Source organism: Cydia splendana, chromosome 2 (assembly GCF_910591565.1).
Source record: "Cydia splendana chromosome 2, ilCydSple1.2, whole genome shotgun sequence".
Lineage (NCBI taxonomy): Eukaryota > Metazoa > Arthropoda > Insecta > Lepidoptera > Tortricidae > Cydia > Cydia splendana.
In genome coordinates, this window is record NC_085961.1 from 19,072,202 (window position 1) to 19,088,011 (window position 15,810).

The following is a 15,810-nucleotide window of genomic DNA, read 5'->3' on the forward strand; positions in this document are numbered from 1 at the left end:
GCGATAAGTTTGTTGGGAAGTGAAATTTGGCGAAAGGTATTTGGCCCAAACGAAAGTACACCCGGTTTTCCATAGTAAGTTGGCCCTTAAATCAATTTGATTCGGGTTTTTTTGTGAGTACCTCTTATGGTGAAGGATAATTTTCCTGAGTATCAACATCCTACTAAGTGACAGTTTTTGACTTATGATTTTTTAATTTTTTTTCTTTAATGTATTGTTTTTCGGGATGTATTCAAGCGATTTGCTTAATTTTTTTAAAATAGTGTTCCTTATTTAGGTAAATATGCATCGATACTCTTAAAACGAATACCAGTTGTCATATAAAAAAAAGAAAAATGAAGTAATAAAAAAATAAAACATTTATTTAATGTCGTTGTGAAGTAGTGACACCTCTATTTTTTTTCTAGTTGTAGGCCAGACATTGACCTACTACTTGCCTAAATATCAAAATTTTCCAAATGGTACTTCCTGTCAAAAATTAGCAATGTGTGTGGTCAAGTCCTGTACTCAATCGGTGTTTTTCAATGTAGTATACAAACTAGGGAATGCAAATCGGTTATAACCGTAACCGAAATAATCGGTTATAACCGAATATTTTGTCAAAATTTCATAACCGAATATTGGAAATTGGAATAACCGGTTACGGTTATTTTCGGTTATTTATTTTTGACTTAAATCCTATGTTTCTATCATCTAGTGACTACAAAATCCTGCTGTTTTTGGCTGTGACGTCTGTGACTATAATTTTTGTCATTCCTGTACTTTAATAATTAAAATCTACCAAATTTACTTCCCCTATTTATGAAATATTTTTATTGAATATTGTATCACGTCCAAGGTCATATTTTACTCTTACTGTATTTTGTGTGTTTTATTAAAAAATGAAGACTTATACTCACGTTCCCTAATACTGTACTTTTATTTTCGTAATTTTTTAATTACTTCATTGTAAAATTATCATTTTTGTTGAAAATAACCGTAACCGATTATAACCGATATTCGGTTATTTTTCGGGCATAACTGTAACCGAAACCGGTTATGAAGATTGGCCGGTTTAATACAAACCTTTCGATTATGTTTGCGTTTACTTATCAGGTTGTCGTATTTAAGAGTAAAATGCCAATGACAACTTAATGTTTGTATACTACATTGAAAAACACCGATTGAGTACAGAACTTGACCACATACATTGCAAATTTTTGACAGGAAGTACCGTTTGGAAAATTTTGATATTTAGGCAAGTAGTAGGCCAATGTCTGGCCTACAACTAGAAAAAAAAATTAGAGGTGTCACTACTTCACAACGACATTAAAAAAATGTTTTATTTTTTTTTACTTCATTTTTCTTTTTTTTTATATGACAACTGGTATTCGTTTTTTGAGTATCGATGCATACCTAAATAAAAAACACTATTTAAAAAAATTAAGCAAATCGCTTGAATATATCCCGAAAAACAATACATAAAAAAAAAATCATAAAATCATAAGTCAAAAACTGTCACTAGTAGGATGTTGATACTCAGCAAAAATATCCTTCACCATAAGAGGTACTCACAAAAAAAAAACCCGAATCAAATTGATTTAAGGGCCGACTTACTATGGAAAACCGACTATGGCCTTTGTAACCACATTTTAATTAAAAATTTGCAAATATTTAATATATCTTTATCCTAGTAAATTAATTAATCCACTTCGTCACCTTTTTCTAGTAGCATTTTATTTATGTAACAGTCGCAGTTCAAACCTAACCTAACCCACTTTTCTAGTAGCATTTCTTTTCGGCAAGGGTCGCAGTCAAACCTAATCTAACCCACTTTTCTAGTAGCATTTAGTTTCTATGAGGGTCGCAGTTCGAACCTAACCTAACCCACTTTTCTAGTAGCATTTCTTATCTGTAAGGGTTGCAGTTCAAACATAACCTAACTCACTTTTCTAGTAGCATTTCGTTTCTGTAAGGGTCGCAGTTCAAACCTAACCTAAACCACTTTTCTAGTAGCATTTCGTTTCTGTAAAGGTCGCAGTTCAAACCTAACCTAACCCACTTTTTTAGTAGCACTTCGTTTCTGTAAGGGTCGCAGTTCAAACCTAACCTAACCCACTTTTCTAGTAGCATTTAGTTTCTATAAGGGTCGCAGTTCCAACCTAACCTAACCCACTTTTCTAGTAGCATTTCGTTTCTCTAAGGGTCGCAGTGCTAACCTAACCCACTTAACTGATAGCAGTTCAAACTGATAGCAATTTAACCTACTTTTCTATTAGCATAACGAAATGCTACTAGAAAAGTAGGTTAGGTTAGGTAGGTATGCGGTGCGGGGTACGGGGGGTTGAGCGGGAGAGGCTAGTAATTTTGGCATCAGTTTACAGTTTATTTGGTAATATGTATAATTTTTTTGGTAATCATAGTGGTTTATTTAGGTGAAAATATCGCATTAATTTGGTCTTCAAGATTTGGTGATCATTAATGATTTTTGGTGATCATTCAATAAATTTGGTATTTGAATACAATTTGAAGTGCAGTCGTAATTAAAACTTTTGTATTTTTAGGCCTTATTTTTTTGGTGATCAGTCATTTTTTTTGGTAAGCATGATTTTTTTATTTAGGGTACCAAAGTATTTTTTTGGTGGTTATTATATTTGTAACCGTATGTTAAGAATAATGACACTTGTTTGTTGGATACCAATTAATATATGAGTCTCAATGCTCAATGTTTCACGATAGTTGACATTTAAATAATTAATGACAGCCTTAGATCTTAGAGCATTTAGAAAGGAGATGTCATCGCTGTCATTTTCTTTACGAAACAGTCTGCCGATTTTTGCGGGGGAGGGGATGTCAAATGTATTGCTATTTCTACATGATTTGTACGTAACGTACAAATAGCCATGTCAGTCCATACAAAAGTTTGCACAATTGTGCAAGTTTTGCGGCAGTGGGGTAAGCTCTTAATGGCCACTCCAGTTATTAAATGCTCTAAGCCATAGATTGACATGAGATTTCACGAGGTCTTTAGCAGAATATTTTTAGTAAGGAATGATTTTTATATTATAGTTTGTATGTGTTTACTAACCGATGCAGTGATTACTATGTTGAATTCCTTATCACCGGCATCATAATCCAGAGGCCTCCGCAACACGAGGGCCGGTTTATGGGAGCTCTCGAGGCCGAAATGGCCGGCCTCGTCACCGGCGCTGATCGTGTACTGTACATCGGAGTTAGGAGTGTTCGGCTTGTCGCGGTCGAACGCGTGGATGCCTTTGAAGATTGTGAGGCCTGTGGAAAAATAATTTTACAAAATATACTGTCAAAAATGTTTATGCAATTAAAGGATGGGCCATTAAATCATCCCGAATTAAGCGACCTTTGCGGTTTACAATGAGAGCGCTACCCTAGTAGAAGCAGATTCACTCATGATTTTTAATACACCCAAATAATATGTCCTCGGATAAATGAATATAGGAAACAGAGAAATGGCGCTACTATTGGTTCCAAAGGATTTATAGGATATTATAGGATAAATGAGCCACAGCCCTGATCACTTAAGCTAATAATTGATTAAAATCATATATTTTGTTCCTTTCTAATTTATTGGATTTACGCCCCCTCTTAATCGTATAACAGTTTGTCATAAATTTTGGGATATTAGGTAGTTATAAAGTATTACCAATAGGTGTTAGTTCATCAACAGTAACATGGTATGGCGTGTCCAGGAACTTTGGTGAATTGTCGTTGACATCTTCGATGTACACCGTCACCGACAAGTATGCGGATATCTGCAAATGAAACATAGTTAACTTTAGTACTCAAAAAAAAACAACGGGTTGCACTCCGGGAGTGCCGGCAGAATTGAAAACTCAATTACATTGTAACTCAAAATATTAATAACAGCGCCATCTAGTGCAAAATGTCTGCAGCACTATGTATAATTGAGGTTAAGGCCATCTAGCGTTATTTCGTCGCATTACTTGAAACCCCTAAGCACATCACTGTGAGTACTAGAGTTATATTTAAACCAAAAAAAGAAAAACCCAATGACATTGTAACAGTGTCCGTCACACGTGACGTCACGCAAGCGCCCTGCGCCGCCTAAACGAAACAGGGCCCGTAGCCAAATTACATTCGCTCCTTATCGATTCGATCTCTACGTTCGCGAGCGACTGGTCGATAATGTTTATAATAACCTAGCCAAGAGGCAATCTTTTTAGTTTTCGCTCATTCTATGCGCCAAGTCGGTAAAAATTAATTTTTGTCTGTGGTTCTCGTTCAAAACCGTCAAGAAACATCATCTGTCAGCTGTCAAGAGTGTCAAGTGAACAGCGAATCTAATTTTGGAGAAAATAATTGTTTTATCGGTAAGCAAATTAAATATGTTGGTATTTGTTTAACTTAGTTTATCACAATTTCGTGATAAAATAAGTCTATATAGTGTAATATTTGAAGAGTGCGTTGTTAATTGCATATAATTTTGACCTAAAGTTTAACAATTTCAGACAGCCGTCGTCCCCGCAGCCCCAACCAAGGCGGCGACGCAGCCAGAGCGGGCAAAAGCGGCTCCGCGGGCTCTTCTTCCACGCTGAGAAGTCCTCGCCAAGTTGGCACGTACAGTCAGAGCTGCCGCTGCAATGACGCCTTCATGGCAGTTACCAGTGCTAAGGACGTGCACTGCTGGCTTACTTGACCAGAAGAGACAATACTTTAAGCGTTAGTATTGATTCAAACCGTGAAGTGAAATTGTGGACAGGTTTGCCCGAATCAGTGTAACCTCAGTGAATTCATTTACTTCATAGACTTCAAACATTTTCGAAATTAACAAAAGTCAAGCGGACATTGAATACATAGATGTTATGCATTAGATTTATCTATTAAGATCGCCGAGGACAGGAACACTTGGAAAAGCATGGTACATCGCGCAGGAAACTCTTCAAACTAGACACGACCTTCAGCAATGAAGACGCCGACTAAGAAGATGCATTAGATAAGATAAAAGCTGCCTGTGAAACCAAAACTAATAAATCATATTGTTACTTAATATTATTTTTTTATTACCTACCTGTCTTTGATTTCTGTTTACTCAGTAATAGAAATACCTAAGTGAGTGAGGCGTTAAAAATGAATTAAACACATCTTTATTATTTATAGTCAATGGAAATTTGGGAAGGTAATCTCACCCGCTAAGCTACTGGCTGTTCATATTTAACCTTTTGTATGCTCCTGTCAAAAATTTGTAATTTATATATCAATCATAATTGAATAAAATAAAATAAATAAATAAATAAATAAATATTGGGGACATCTTACACAGATCAACCTAGCCCCAAACTAACCAAAGCTTGTACTATGGGTGCTAGGCGACGATACACATACTTATATAGACAAATACAAACTTATATACATAGAAAACACCCATAACTCAGGAACAAATATTAGTGTTCATCACACAAATAAATGCCCTTACTGGGATTCGAACCCAGGACCATCGGCTTAGCAGGCAGGGTCACTACTCACTAGGCCAGACCGGTCGTTTTACAAAGACAACTTTTAAAAATTAATGCATTTTTTAAAGTTGAATATAGGTAAGTACATGGGAGCAGATCTGCTCCTAAGCATACCAAAAGTTAAGGTGGTAACCACCATAAATAAATGACACAATGATTGGGTTAAAAAGTTAATTTATTTTATTGAAAATCTATTAATGAAAGATGCAGCAGGTATTTTTTGCCAGCAGCATGAAATCAGTAGCCAAGCATTGTTTGTACATATATTATGTACAGTGTATTAAAATAGTAAAACAACACTCAATATATTTTTGTGGTTGTACATGTGACATAGTTTCTTCCCTTGACCCTGACTTTGGAGCACCATAAAGTATTGGTTCATATGCCAAGGCTGCAATGAATATCCAAGTCACCTGAAACAAAATGAATGCTTAGTTTTTCAACAAACTGTAACATTTGGTTATAATACTTATTCTCTACCAGTCATATGACAAAAAAAAACTAAATGTTTTGTGTAAGTACATGTTATGATTATTTTTATATAGTGTGTAGGTACAGTCAGCTGCAGAGAAAAGGTACCACCACTACATAGAAGTTTGTATGCAGGGGTGGGACCTTTTCTCTGCAGCTGACTGTAGCTGCGCCTGCCAAAAGAAGTCATATACAATGTTTCATAATATGAAAAAGTTTCATTAATATGGTTGATAATGTATATGTATGACAACAGCCCGTCTGGCCTAGTTGGTAGTGACTAGTGACCCTGCCGGTTAAGCTGATAATCCTGAGTTTGAATCCCCGGTAAGGAAATTTGTTTGTGTAATGAGCACAGATATTTTGTACCTGAGTCATGGGTGTTGTCTATGTATTTAAGTATAGTTTGTCAAAGGACTGTCTCATTTCAAACAAAGACAGAGAGAATCATACTAGCTTTGTCATATACCAGTACTAGCACCCAAAAGATAAGTATGAGTATAGTTTTCCTGGTTCTTACTGACTGACAAATTGGTTTGACCATCTATATATAGTTATCTAAGTACCCTAAGTACCCACAACACAAGTCTTCTTGAGCTTACTGTAGAGTCCGACTAGAAATTGTAGAAATTAAAAAGTAGCAACACTGTAGTCTCATCCCTTTCAAATCAATTTAAGAAAATGGGATGACACTACAATATTGCTAGTTGTTAGTGACCTTGCCTATGAAGGTGATGGTTTTGCTTCCCGGGAAGGGCATTTATTTGTGTGAAGAATTTTTGTTCCCGAGTCTTTATCTATATTTGTAAAGCCTTTACCTATATAGCTTTGCCTTTACACATTCAATTCACTTTCCTATTGAAAAACAAGTGCTTGCCATTGCGCATATGGGTACCAAATTTAATCTACACCGTTCATCGGTTTATATTTGATGACGTAACAGGAACACATTAGTTATTTTAGCATTAATAACATATTTTATATACTTATTAGTAGGTATAGTAGGGATAAGTTATTGACTCACTCTTACCTTTGTAGGGACATTGTTTCGTGTTGCATTTGTGGGTGCATAATCCATTTTTCCATGACACTGTCACTATAGATAGGTAGATATTCAGCGCCTCGGTCACATTGGATCCTTTGGGTGAAATGCTGCGTACGGCCCACAATCCTTTGATCGTAGCATACATGATAAGATCACCAGCTAAGGGCAGTCCTTTCCTAAGCAGTTTCAAGTTTCAATAGAGGCGATTTTTCAGACGGCGCCTGCGTCTAAGCGACACTTCCGCGTTGTTCGCCGCCCACAATAATGTTGAAGTATGCTTTTTATTACAAATTCTAATTTACAAACACTATTATTCGGTATTTTCTTGTGCTTCGGTAAGTTATCTGCAAGGGGATAGCTCGCGCTACGTATCGACACCTAGGAGGCGATAACGCTTGTCAAAAGTGTCACTTGGCTAGACAATGTATGACAGATGTCGAATCCCGGTAACGAAAGTTTTGCGTTTCGTTACAACATTGCAACTTGGCTAACATTTTTGTATTCGTTAATATTTTTCGACAGACTCATCTACGGTACCTGTCATTCCCATACATTTTTTATCGATTCGTTAGCGATATCTTTTTTCGAAATGCGTTTTGGCTAGGCCCCCTGCAGGCTCAGGGATACATTTTCGCCGCGCGGTAGAAAGAGAGGGTTACGTCTAAGCGTCTTACGCTCTCGCGAGTTTACGAGTAACATTTTTTCCCCATCACAAAAAGTACTCAGCGCCGCTAAAGAAGTTTTCACTTCAAAAAAAGATAAAGATACAAAATAACCACATTCTTAGCACAACCAGCAAGTGTATTATTGTTGCTCTTATAGTGCATGATATGATATGATACAACATACGTCGTTTTCTGACACCGTGAACACTAAATGAAAGACGTGATCATGGCATGCTGTACTGTAACCGCGGCCAAAATACTCCTTTAGAAGTGCAGAACCCCTAGTGTACATTTCTTCGATAGCGTGACGACCGTTAGGGCTCATTTAGACGATGCGAGAACTCACATGCGAGTTTCATTACATTGCGGGTTTTGATTGGTCGGTTGAATTGGACGTAACCAATAGTCCGCAATGTAACTAAAATCGCATGCGAGTTCGCGCGCTGTCTAAATCAGCCTTTAGTTATGTCTATTTTTGTATGGGATTTGTAGGCCAAGAAAGGTACGCTCGGCTAGTATGGCGGAATGGAAATAATTAGTAATAGCTGAAATTTTCGGTGTATGGGACAGATAATAAATCTAGTGATTACGTCGACACATAATCCAAATAAATATATTACATTTAGGTATTTAAAAAAAAATGTAAAAATATAAAAAATCACAGAAAGTTTGTAAAAAATATTAATAACATTTTTTAAATTTATACTCATAGAGAAATATTTGCTTTATGACATTAAGCATGAATCACACAAAAAATAATTCTGTATCCTACATTTAAAGTAAGTAACCTACGGTTATTATTAAATTCAGTATATTTCCGTCCTCAAAAATGGTAATAGGCTATTTTTTCTCTCATTATTTCCAAATTACAATAAGTACAAGCGTTGCAATTTAATCGTACACTAAATAATACCGTATGGGAGGTTTTATGGGGTTGTGCATTAATTGCCTGGTTAAAAATGGTAATAGATCAATATCATATGGGATTTTTATTATGAGTTCTCCTTCATCGAATACTGTAAAAATCGGCTTGAAATATGATTCGTAACACAAAAAACCATCAAAAACGTTATCGTTGCTTTAAAATTGCCGCGCACGAGCCAGCGAGCTAACGCGATTGGTCGTTGCATGGAGCGGGGCGACGGAACGATGAAACTTCCATCGCCCCGAGCGCGAATATTTAAAAAAGTATTTAGTATATTTACTATTTACTCGGTTAAAACATATGTACCAGTGAACGTAAAAAATATGGGAGACTAGATTCGAACTAATTATCAGCTTTAATCTGGGCAAGAGTGCTGTAAATAAGAAAGTAAATTTTACGTAATTGCAGGCTTTCCGTCTTTGCGTGCGCGTTAAATTTAATACAATAATAGGCCAATTATATAGGGCTATTATACTGACACACACCCAATTTGATAGCAGAAAAAGACGCGAAATTAAAATTTTCTTAGGGAAATCAAATCATCGCGCCTATAAGTTTAAACTTTAGGTTTCAATAGCGGTCATTTAAGTACCACCCCTCACCAATAAAATGTAATTATCAAAAACGACAGTTGCTAATGTTCCCCAAAGTAAGCATTTCTAGTTAATGCTGCAATACAGTGGTACCGGGCACCTTGCGACGCAAGGCCGAGCAGGAATCGCAAACCTTAAAATATTTGCACTAATTAATTGAGTTAGGATTTTGTTAGTACTCTTTAATTGAATAGCAAAAAATATAAGTTATGCATTAGAAATACCGTTTTTATTCGATTTTTAATTAAGTAATTATTGTTAAACTTATTTTTACCGTGTGGTGTCGGTTAAAATTTCACTAGTAACATCATTTGGCGACTAGGGCAATAAAAGTCGACACCACAACCAACAAATTAACAAACAACAATAACCAACAAATTAACAAACAACAAAAATTTGCAGTAATATTCCAAAACTCGACTGAACGCAAGCGCACCGAACCGTGTCGCTCCCCTGACGCGACTCAGTGTCATAAAACGTAAGGCCGTGGTATTAACGACAGCGGATAGCTGAGCGGCGAGCGGTGACTGCAGGCGGCAATAAGGTGTTCAGTTAATGTTTTTATAATTTGAAATGACTTCGTTTCCATGTAGAAATAACCAAACAGACTTTAGAAGCATTTAATATTTTATTTGTAGCCGTATAAATTATGTTTTATTGGTAAATTAACTACAATTATTCATATTTGTGGATAAAACAATATACATACTATAATTAATACTAAATTAACATTAAATAAATACATTATTTATGACATAAAAATACATTGCGCGTATTTAACTACTTAGCACTGTTTAATTACGATACTTGCAAGCAAGTAGTAAAGTATATGGCTCCATCCTATCCTGTACCACGATATACAAGCGATAACATTTTTGCGACAGTTTTGTATAGATAATGGATTTGTCGCTAGAAAATTACGATATCGAGATAAAAGTCAGGTCTCTGAGCGCTATTGAAACCTAACGCTATACATGTTTTAAATTTGCCGCGCTTTTTCTAGTCAAGCTGAATGTGTTTCACTATAGAATAGTAATCGAATTGGTTCAGATTTAACGTTTAATGCATATAAATAACATAATTAGTAAATAACATAATTAGTAAATAACATAATTTTGGACTAAGTACATTATACATACCTACATGACATCAGGCTATGGTTTGGCGCACCGTGACCCTGAACGGCGCGGTAATGTGTTACGGCTGTTAAGTGAAGTCCAGACGGGATGATCAAATCGACCGATTTGATCAGAAATGAAATTGGGGTCAATCTCCAAATTAAGCAACAATTAAACAACTGTACCGATATTTGGAACCTCAGAATAATATACCCGGCCGGATACCGGATAGTAACTTTGCTTGATTTCAGAGTAAACAAATTGGATTTAAGAAACAGTCACGGTCATATTGTACATTACTCGTTTATTATTTCAAAACAATTTAAACATCCACTCACTTGCACGCGTAGGTACCTACCTACTCATTTCGAACATAGAAATGAGTCCGCGCCAATGTTCACCACGAAACAGGTTAAAACCTGCACAATGCGCACCTAAAAACCGAAATGTAGGTATTCTTAAATTTAGTTTGTAGTTAATTAGTTTTTTGGTGTAAGTGTATGAACCAAGGTCTGAAATAAATGATTTTTTATTTTTTTTATTGTTCCGCCGGCCGAAGATTCGGCGGTCGGATACCGAATATTTGGCCGACGGTCGGGCCGAATATCCGGTATCCGACCAAACAACTATCCATTGCATTTCTAATTGAGAGTGGCAACACTATCGTAGGTCGTATTGCCCTTTTCTAGCATATACGTCCCTCGCTCCTACACTCCCACCACACAGGCAGGTTGCTTTGTCAGTTATACAAGGCAAATTTTCAAGTCATTGGCATGCTGTTTTTCCATCTGGAAGGTCGTGAAGCTAAACTGCTGGTGAGTTTTTGAATTTGTACCTCAGTTTAGCTGACTATATTGAAATAGTTATTTATTTTACAAGGGGCCAAAGTTGTTGTTTAACCGCTCGTGCTAATATTGATAATTGAGCAAGTAAAACATTCGAAACATGGAATCTTGAGCGTTGCGAGGGTTTCAAAGCACGAGGGTTAAACAAAATTTGCCCCAAGTGAAACACAAAATGTTTCACCACACCAACCCGAAGCAAATATTAAATGTAAAAATATCATACAAAATCAAATACAAATGAATTTTATTAAATATTTATGATTTAAAAGTCAATTCTACCAGCAAACATAAGAAAACAACTCAAAATTTGCATTTGATTCCTTTGCCTCACTTGTGAATAAAATGAAACTTTGCTCTCAGTCTTTGAAGTGCAAAGTAAGCCTTTCCGAGCTGGTGTGAAATAAATAATTAAATTTTTCACGCCACTGTTCGGAAATGTGGCAATAGATGGTCTAAAACCAAGCTGGAAAGTAGGCAATAGCTGTAGCACTTGAACCACCACTACTACACTCGCGTGCAAAAGTATTGCATCACTTTGCATTTTTTCGTCCGCACCCAATATCTTTGTAATTCTATACCCGATTCTGAAAATTTTGGTATCAACTGAAAGCTTATAATGTAACGCATTAGAAAAATGGTAAATTCAATGAAATTTCGAATTAGAAGACTATAAAAAATCATAAAACTGAAAGTAGTCGCATAATGCTCCAAAAATAAATCCGGAAACTTGAGAATAAAAGTCATTTTTTTAATACAATATCGTTTATTATTATTAAATTAATACTTGGTATCGCCACCTACAGGCCTCCTTTCACAAACCAAGTGGTTTTTCATAGACGTAATTAATTTTCTAATGTGATCATGAGGAATAGCGTCCCACTCCTCCAGCAAGGCTTCCTTCAACTCCTCAACATTGACCAGGGCAGGATTCCGCTTTCGAACCCTCCTTTTTAGGTAGTCCCACACGTGTTCAATGGGGTTAAGGTCCGGGCTCATCGCTGGCCAGTCCATTGTATCGATGCCCACTTCGAGAAGGTAGGCTGCGGTGGCCCTAGCGGTATGACACGGGACATTATCCTGCATTAGGATGAACCCCTCATCAAAAATACCGGCATAAGGAACAACATGTTCCTCCAGGATATCAGTGATGTACTTGGCAGCGGTCAATCCACTGTCACGGCCCCCGCCAGGCACGAAAACCAGTTCTGTCCGCCCGTCGTAGGAAATGCCGCCCCAGAACATTACGGATCCACCGCCATAGGCGACCCTTTCGGAGAAGAAACATTGAGCGAACTGTTCTTCTGGCCTTCTGTAGACTCTTCCTTTTCGGTCACATCCATTCAAACACATTCTGCACTCTTTCAAGAAGAGAACTGGGGTTCATTGCTCAATGGTCCAGTCCTTGTGATTTTCAGTAAACTCTCTTTAGGCTGTACGGTGTCGCGCCAGCAATCTGGGCACCGCTGCGGGCCTCCTGGGTGTCAAGTTCGCTTTCTTAAGTCTTCTTCTTATTGTCTACTCACTGGCAGCCACTCCTCGTACCTCACGCAGACGCTGCTGGATGGCAATGCTGGTCTGGTGTCGATCTCGGAGAGATGTTGTGACAAAGAAGCGGTCGTCCCTCTCTGATGTACACTCTCTGCGGCCGCTTCTTGGTCTTGAAGTAAAGGATCCAGTCCCCTGGAACCTCTGGTAAACTCTGCAAACTGCAGATTGGCTTAAATTCAGCTCGGCAGCTACTGAACGTTGGCTACGCCCCGCTTGCAGGGGCTGGATGATTTGGCGGACTTCAGCTTCAGTGGTTTCCATTTTTCCAGGTCTTTTTCACGGGAAAATACGCGGAGATATGTAACGATCGACTTCTGATAAGTGACTGATAACAACCCCTTCTCTACCCCCGTTTTATAAGGGTCAAGGGTAACGCAACTCGTGCGCGTGATAACGTGAAACCGCTCACAAATCGGGAAAATGCCGATAATTTGAAAAATACTGGGCCGATTTCCATGTTTTTTTACTTTTCGTAAAGCTAAAACTTCAAGGAACATGATTACATTAAAATAATTTAGAGAAATTAACCAGTTTACAAATATATTGGATGCGGACGAAGAAATGCAAAGTGATGCAATACTTTTGCACGCGAGTGTACAATGTTTCATTATTATCATCATCTGTCATTGGTGACAGTTCGCTACAGCAATGAGTATAATTTAAAACATAAAAATCAATAAAAGGTCTTTTTTGGCGCAACTTTTTCCTTCAAAAATAAATTTAGGTTATTTATAGGACCAATTTCTTGTTTAAAAAAAAACGAAATGTCAAACTATTCATTCATTCAGTCAGTTCATTCGATTCACGCTTAAGGCGTTTTTTACTTTTGTAGCTGTTTGTGGTTTTTTTTAGCAAAAACGCTTCTAAGTTTAGAGTCCGTTTGAAGCAAACAACATAAAAACGCCTCTTAAATGTGATAAAAAAGAAAAAAGGCGGGATCGGAAAATTCTCACTGAATTGGATAGTACTATAAAATATAAGAAACACGTATCTACGCTCGCTATAAAAATGAGTTCTTCTAGTGAAGAAAATGATATTCTTACGCTGACGCCTACCGAAATTCAAGAGACAGCACAGGCAGTGGCTAGTAATTTGCTACCAGAGAAATCGCGGGCTAGTACTTATAGTTATCCAAATGTTTCCTTATTTCCTCGCAGTAGTCGTGAAAAGCACTATGTAATGCCTCGGCCGGAAACGCTAAAGATGGAGTCGTATTATTCGAGGGCCTCCACCAACGTGTCGGCCCTCAAACTCACTCGTCCATCTTTTAGCGGTTTTCCGTCCTCTCCTACAATGTACTATAGTTGTCCGTTAAATTATCTAGCAAATAAAAACGATCCGGAATAGTGATGTGAAAGTGCAAGAGGATATTAGAAAGAGAGATGCCTAAGAGTAGCATACCATAATGAATACATGTGTCTTAGCTGTATATTGTATTGTTATAAATAATGTTAAAAATGCTTTATGTTGTTAATGTGTTCCAAATTGTGCTGCTTTGGCATTAGCTGTAAGGTGCAATTTGTTATTTGAATTAATAAATAAATACAATAAATGTTAATTTTACAAAATTTACCTATCAAATTGTATACTTTACTAAATATCTCTCTCCTCACAGGTGTTACAATAAAGGGTGTACGTACTACATTATTAATTAAACACTCATAATATAATTATATTACATACACATAATAAGTATATCATAGGATATGTATAATCACATTGGTTTGGCGTCTTCCCACCACCAGGCGATAACAAACATGTTTCAATATTATTCTTAGGTTCCGAATATCGGTACAGCTGTTTAATGACAGCATTTACACAAAAATAAAACGCTAATTAAATAACTTATCATATTCGGAACTACAGATGCAACGGATAGTTGTTTGGCCGCATACAGGATACGGGAGGTACGGCCTGACCATAGGCCGAATATTCAGTATTCAGCCGCCGAATATTCGGCCGGCGGAAATATTCAGGTTTTTCAGGTGCGCATTGTGGAAGTTTTGGCCTGTTTCGTAATGAACTTTCGCGCGGTATATAGGTCTATCACTAGGTACGAAATTAGTGCGCGAGCTAGTGAATGGAACGTTTAAATTGTTTTAAAATAATAATCGAGTACGATTATATTCCGATATCAAGCATAGTTATTTAGTACCCTTATTTTAGTATCCGGTATCCGTCCGGATATTAAAATAAGGGCGAGATAGGATACCGGATAGTAACCGAATATCCGGTGCATCTCTATTCGGAACCTAAATTTTTAATCCTGCATGGTGCAAATATGTATAATATTGAGACAATGACTTGAAAATTTGTCTTGTATAACTGACAAAGCAACCTGCCTGTGTGGTAGGAGTGTGGGGTAGAGAGGGAGGTATATGCTCGAAAAAGACAATACGACCTAGGGGCTGTCCATACATGACGTCATCTATTTTTGACGATTTTTGTCGCCCCCCCCCCCATAAAATCATCAAAAAATCATGCTTCGAATGACATTGTTTCCACCTGCGTCATGCTACCATCATCCGATGTCCAGACCCCCCCCCCCAAATTTGAAATGACTTAAATTTATGAATAGCCCCCTACGACAGTGTTGCCACTCTCAATATTATTTATTCTTAGGTTCCGAATATGGTAAGTTATTTAATTAGCGTTTTATTTTTGTGTAAAACGCTGTCATTTTAAAGCCGTACTTTTCGCCTTATTGCAAAGGAGTAAGGTGCAAAAGTGTAAACATATATTTCACGTCGACTCTTATTATACTATGTTATACTTATTATGGAACTTACTATGTTATACTTATTATGGAACGTAAACTATGAATTGAAAGAGCACGAAATAGTCAATATAATACGTTTGTTGAAAAAAAAAGTCTACAGACGCTTAGGCGCGAAGGGTTATTGTCTCATAGAAAATTTGAATTTCGCGCCTTTTTCTACTGACAAAGTTGTTGGATAGACGTTAATATCAAATTAAAGAGTGGGCCTACACACTTCGCTGTGACAGAATGTAAAAGTGTCACCAAAACTGTCAAATGACTACGATAATAAGTATTCCTTTTATAATGCCACTCCACACTATGCCATTCTGAAATTAAATAAGAACGAT

General features: G+C 37.0%; 1 protein-coding gene and 3 long non-coding RNA genes across 9 annotated transcripts in view; 2 read left to right on the plus strand and 2 right to left on the minus strand.

Moving 5' to 3' along the window:
- Window positions 1-15,810, plus strand: part of LOC134805504 (uncharacterized) — a 407,355-nt gene that overhangs the window by 298,049 nt on the left and 93,496 nt on the right. The window lies entirely within an intron of this gene.
- The window catches only part of LOC134804801 (cadherin-89D), a 91,829-nt gene that overhangs the window by 14,762 nt on the left and 61,257 nt on the right, over window positions 1-15,810 (minus strand). For all 6 annotated transcript variants that reach the window (XM_063778072.1, XM_063778063.1, XM_063778055.1 and 3 more), the window contains exons 5-6: window positions 3,662-3,770; window positions 3,068-3,270 (exon numbers count right to left, since the gene is read on the minus strand). In XM_063778072.1, the coding sequence (XP_063634142.1) occupies window positions 3,068-3,270; window positions 3,662-3,770 (312 nt within the window). The remainder of the gene's footprint in view (window positions 1-3,067; window positions 3,271-3,661; window positions 3,771-15,810) is intronic.
- Window positions 4,212-5,026, plus strand: LOC134805532 (uncharacterized). Its single transcript, XR_010146314.1, has 3 exons — window positions 4,212-4,349; window positions 4,488-4,838; window positions 4,961-5,026. It is a non-coding gene; the product is annotated as an uncharacterized LOC134805532 (long non-coding RNA).
- On the minus strand, window positions 5,650-7,612 carry LOC134805548 (uncharacterized). Its single transcript, XR_010146319.1, has 2 exons — window positions 6,994-7,612; window positions 5,650-5,905 (listed from the first exon to the last, which is right to left on the minus strand). It is a non-coding gene; the product is annotated as an uncharacterized LOC134805548 (long non-coding RNA).